The following is a 5,415-nucleotide window of genomic DNA, read 5'->3' on the forward strand; positions in this document are numbered from 1 at the left end:
TAAATCAGATACAAATTTTCTAATAATATGGGCTTTTAAAACAAAAACAAGAGTACAATGGTCTAATCAAACAGTCCAAAGCCCATGTCATCATCAGATTCTTCTTCAGACTCCTCTTTCTTTTCTTCTTTCTTCTCTTCAGCAGCTTCTTCCTTATCACCACCACCACCAGTGGATGACCCGGCTGCTGCTACTGCCCCACCTGATGGCACTGAGGCTAGCTTCTGCTGACCTTCAGCTATCACCTGCGATGCAACGGAAATATACACAGTAACTTCAGATACTTAATCACTGTCACATACTCGGTAAGTAGACATATGCACTAGATCACCCCACACAAAATTAACACTGTACTTCTTTACTATACATCCTTGCAAGCGTACATGTAAGTGGCACATAATGTTCAAGGGGGGTGTCACTCCAATAGCCACTGTACTACAACCTACGACCACGACAATGTTAATTTTATACAATAGACAACAGTCAAGCTAGCTGTTTTCCCACCAGGGTCAAAGCTGTGCGAGCAAGTAGTGCACTAAAATATAGTAAAAACAAATGGAAACATGCAGGTCAGTAGACATGACAAATTTTCGGCAAAAGTCAACAGTCAAAATCGAAAATTGACCTTGACCGGCAGTCACAGATCATACCACAGTGCCTATAGAGGACCTGCACACATGAAGCAACGGTTGCTAGGCGGGCATGCTTCAGGACAACTTTCTATGGCGCATATTAGGTCAGAATGAAGGTTACGAGATATATTCACTAAGTGCTGGGTATAGTGGCACTGGGAAGCGGGGATGGTTTCAAAATAGAAGATCTTATCATTGCCTTCGTGAAATAGGTGGCTATAATTAAATTTCAATATACCACTCAACAATTCTAACTTCTTCACCTTTTTTAGCGAGCTGAGTGGTATTTACAACACAACAATGATTCGTTTCATTACAGTCTGTACCAAATCCTGAAAGTGCTTTTCAGCCACAACACTGTCCCGAAACATGGCCGACAGCTACGGTTACTTTGCAATTACGCTGATTTACATCACACTGCAAGTCCTCTAATGGAGTGACACCTCTTGGTGTTGATCTGTCACAAGTCACCAAGCTCTCAAAACTTTTCATGTAAACTGGAGGTGAATCACACTTTAGACATGATTACAAAAGATACTACATTCACAATGGTACAAGAGAAATTTCCCAACACAACGATTATGCGATGAGCACTCACTTCGTTGATGTCTTTTCCTTTGAGTTCAGAAATGACTTTACTCAACCTCTCCTTGTCCACATCAATCCCAACACTGCCCAAGATCTTCTCGATGTCAGCGGCAGAGGGGTTGTCATTTCCTCCCAAAACAGCAAGCAAGTAAGCGGCTACGTAACGCATCTTTAGGAGCAACAAAAATGTGATAAATGTTAAACAACACAATGACACATCACCCACTTACTTTCTTTTTAAGTCCTTTGGACACGAAACGTATAACTCGCTAATGTTCAGTCGACTAAAACTTTTACACGTGGTGGTGCAATGTCTCGCGTGAGCTAGTGTTACAAAAATGGCGGACAGAATTACGCAATTACAGGATGCTATAAACCAAGTAAGTAACGGCTAGTGTGTATACTACATCTAGGATATAACAGTGTGGGTACTAAGTGGTCGTGTATATTCATACGCTGATGCTCGAATGTGTTAGAATCACTATAGTTGCTTAATATACACATCCATCTATTATCTGTGGTGTATATTATGTATGCTTCTCCTCACGAATGCACCTTTGTTTATTCCAAGAGTGTGAACTACTTGAGCCAAGCAAAGTTTTTTTTAATTTCCAAGATCCTCTTTTTGTCTTGTATGACACAAAGAAGCTTCAGCAATTCAAAACACTGTATCAGCTTTGTACTAACTGTATGTGTATGTGTGTACGTAGATGTAGTCTAATTAAGTATGTACGTATGTATATCGAGGGCATGCACTGCCAAAAAGCAGAATCTTTATACTGAAACAGTCTCCCTTTAAACAAACAAACAAAACAAAACCTTCACACAAAGACCTACCTCTTCTAAACTGTGTCATTTTGCTTGTATCTAAATGTAAGCTTAGCAATTGTGCACCTATGGCTATCAGTGTTAAACCCCTACACCCACAGTGCAGGGATTGGACAATTTGTAAGAGCAAAAGTCCCAAATAGGGATTTGTCTAATCCACTGCAAGCAACTTACATTACATGTGTGGACTGTAGCCTGTACGCCTGGAGTTCAAAATACCCAGTACTGGAGACAAATTTGTACAGTAAATGTTTATGAATGATAGGTGCATTGCTCTTATGATCACCATAATACCTCAATTCTTTAACCATAGGACATCATACATGTATCTGTATGGTGGAATGACTTAACTGTCAAGTTGTTTCACCGCTAGGGTTAAAGCAGCACAAGTAAGTAATGCACGAAAAACAGTGGAACCAGATTAGCGGTCAAGACAAATTTTCAACAAATGTCAACAGTCAAAATTGCAAATTGATCTTGACTGACTTTGAATATGGTCCCAGGTCATAGTATACAGTGCTTATTGGAGTGACACTCCCTAGCTTCACCTATGAAAGGGCCTGTACTGGCTGGGCCATAGCTGATGACTCATGCTGCATGATGTGCACACTACTCTAGTATGGCATCTAGCTAGCTATCAAGTTTAACTATTCTAAGGAAGTAGCTTCAGTGACTGGTTGCACCAACAACTCAACCAACAGACTTGTACATCATGTAGTGCATGAAAGTATACCACCGTATGGCTGGAGGCATGCTACAGTATGTTATCCTGTTCAGACCCTTTCTCAGAGTACTTGCTTATTGTGTGAGGCATCATAGCAGAAAAAAGGCCATATGAGACTAGACAAACATTGTGAAGTACTGTATATAAAATTCCAAACATTGTTAATGTATGTTGTATCTCCTGCCATCTAGCTATCCAACCATTTCTGTAACAGTATTGGGGTACTCCAACAAGACTCATTACCAACTGGTCAGGAGCCAGACAGTAGTCACAAGGATGCCACATCAACTGGAGCTACTACTACTACTACTACTACACAAGATGCCAACACTATGTTGTTTGCTTCCCTCATCACTAGAACTGCCCAAGATATTGATATTCTAATTGATTCATTACCAAGCCATGAGTATACTGAAGAAATGCAGGTATCATACAGTACGTTAGTACTGTATATTAGAGGTTTGAGTTTTTCTGGCCAAAAAATCTAACCAAAACCAGCTTCACAACACCATCTTGACACCTTGGCAGTATTGGTTAGTAATGGTTAGGTATAACTAGGCTCACAAGTGCCTTCAGTACGACCCTAAATGCTTCCAATAGATTACTACAATTAAAAACAAAAAATTATATAATGGAATTTTCTACTGATTGACTATAACTGCCTACTTGCCTGATGCCTTCAGACAAGCGTACTCAATAACAGCTAATAACAGCTAAGGCTACAAGCTGATTTTGACATCGCTTCAGCCCAACAGGTGCTTTTTGGCATACCGTAGTACATACAATGCACGCATCATGGGCCATATATAATATAGTACTTGTACTACAGTATATTATCTATGCATGGACTTACCATTTCTATTTGCTGACACAATCGCTTCTGGCTTCCCGGCTATGTTTGTAACAGGAATCTTCCGTATTTCCCCTCCCTGAACGTTGTGTTGGGGTGAACATAGCTGAAATCATAGTGGTCACTTCACTTTCAAGCCAGTAATTGAAAATTGGGATGCATGAATTGTCCATGGTGACTGGATTGATTGCAAAGGCGCTTCTACTGTTCTTCATTTGTAGCACCGTGCAATGGGATGAACATAGAAAAGGCGAGGCGTAATCATAGCCACTTCACTTTCCAGTCAATAATTGATACACCCTGTAGTTGGGTGCGCGTTTAGATGAAAATGTTAACTCAGGCGCCATTCTTTCTTATGATGTAGTTTGTGTGGGTTCACCAGTCATAATAGTGTTACAAAAAAGTAAACCAACAGGTATAAGGAAAAATTAGTTAAGTTCGATTAGGAAAAAAAAGTAGGGAAACAAGGGAGGTAGCCTACATCTGCAGTTATACTAGTGGACATTTAATCCCTAATTCAGACCAAATTAGGGATTAAATTATGCGTCCACTAGTATATCTGTATGTGTAGGCAACCTCCCTTGTTTCCCTACTTTATTTTCCTATGATCTCTAATTGAATCTGATTTTTGTTATTTTAGTAATGATGGATGTCACTCTTGGGCCCTACCAGAGTGTCATAATTCCTGTGTGTGTACATACAATTACAGGATAGACCTATCATCTTAAATTACCACTAGTTGTAGTTGTTGATGACAACACTGTGATATTAGTCATCTTTTACATTAGGTTCAGAGCTTACAGAAACTAGAAGCAGAAAATCAAGAATGTTGTAGAATACTACGAGAAACTATTTCTAAAGGAGGTTAGTCTACATTGTTAAACCTGATCATCAGCTTGTCTGCTGTGTGTTTGAAGGATAGTCCTGTATTGTATATGATTAAGTTTTAGTGTTTTCTACCAAAAATAGAGCCTTTACTTTATGGCACTTCATCAGCTATATTGGTTGAGTATTTTGTTTTATATTTCTCTGCACAAAAGTGTAAATTTGTGGGTAGCACATTAATTGCTTCTTATATTGGCTGTTGTATAATAACCCTGCACCATACTAGATTAATAGTTGGTTAAAAGCCTACAGTCATGGGCTAAGTAGGGGTTAAACTTGCACATCCCTTGTTCCAGTGTAATGGTCTCTGTTAACTTCTAAAATCTCTACACTTGGATTTTATTATTTACTATAGAATATAAAAAATCCATGAGCTTCTGGTGAAATACTATTCCTTGTGTGTGTGTGTGCACACAGCTACATGTGGTATTTAAAATAATATTCCTTTGACAAACTTTTGTTCCTTGTGTGGATAGGAAATAGATGTATAGTGACATTTCTGATTTCTGCTTAGTGTCTTACAATTGTGTCACCTCAAAGGGTTATGCCCTGTTAAGTGAGACAGTTGGTTATGAAATAGTGACTTGTTTGTACATCTCATAAGCTGAGTTTTCACCCCCTGTAAATACTAGACACTAAAACTGTTAATTATGTTGTTGTTATTCCTCACAGAAGCACTACTGGAGTGTATACGTAAGGCCCAGAAGGAGATTGCAGAAACTCAATTAGAACTACGAGCACAAGTATCTGCTTCAAAAAATTAACTACCCCTGTACAAAACTCCTAATTTTACAATGATTTTAAAATCCTATATTGTATTTCATTACATATTACTGTAATTAATGAATTATGCGCAATTTTCTAATTAACGCACAGTGACAGTCGCGTGGAATGCGCGTGCAGCTTAA

At 38.9% G+C, this 5,415-nt stretch overlaps 2 protein-coding genes across 2 annotated transcripts; one reads left to right on the forward strand and one right to left on the reverse strand.

Annotated features, from left to right (window-relative positions):
* Positions 1 to 4: 4 nt before the first annotated feature.
* On the reverse strand, positions 5 to 1,605 carry LOC136245026 (large ribosomal subunit protein P2-like). Its single transcript, XM_066036552.1, has 3 exons — positions 1,451 to 1,605; positions 1,231 to 1,389; positions 5 to 245 (listed from the first exon to the last, which is right to left on the reverse strand). Exons 2-3 carry the CDS (start codon positions 1,387 to 1,389, stop codon positions 63 to 65), a joined length of 342 nt encoding a protein of 113 aa, XP_065892624.1. The 5' UTR covers positions 1,451 to 1,605; the 3' UTR covers positions 5 to 62.
* Positions 1,495 to 5,376, forward strand: LOC136245025 (mediator of RNA polymerase II transcription subunit 21-like). The gene is made up of 4 exons (XM_066036551.1): positions 1,495 to 1,600; positions 2,964 to 3,197; positions 4,411 to 4,486; positions 5,180 to 5,376. The coding sequence occupies exons 1-4, from the start codon at positions 1,559 to 1,561 to the stop codon at positions 5,269 to 5,271; spliced, it is 444 nt and encodes a 147-aa protein (XP_065892623.1). The 5' UTR covers positions 1,495 to 1,558; the 3' UTR covers positions 5,272 to 5,376.
* The last annotated feature ends 39 nt before the right edge of the window (positions 5,377 to 5,415 follow it).

This window comes from Dysidea avara, chromosome 14 (assembly GCF_963678975.1).
Source record: "Dysidea avara chromosome 14, odDysAvar1.4, whole genome shotgun sequence".
NCBI lineage: Eukaryota > Metazoa > Porifera > Demospongiae > Dictyoceratida > Dysideidae > Dysidea > Dysidea avara.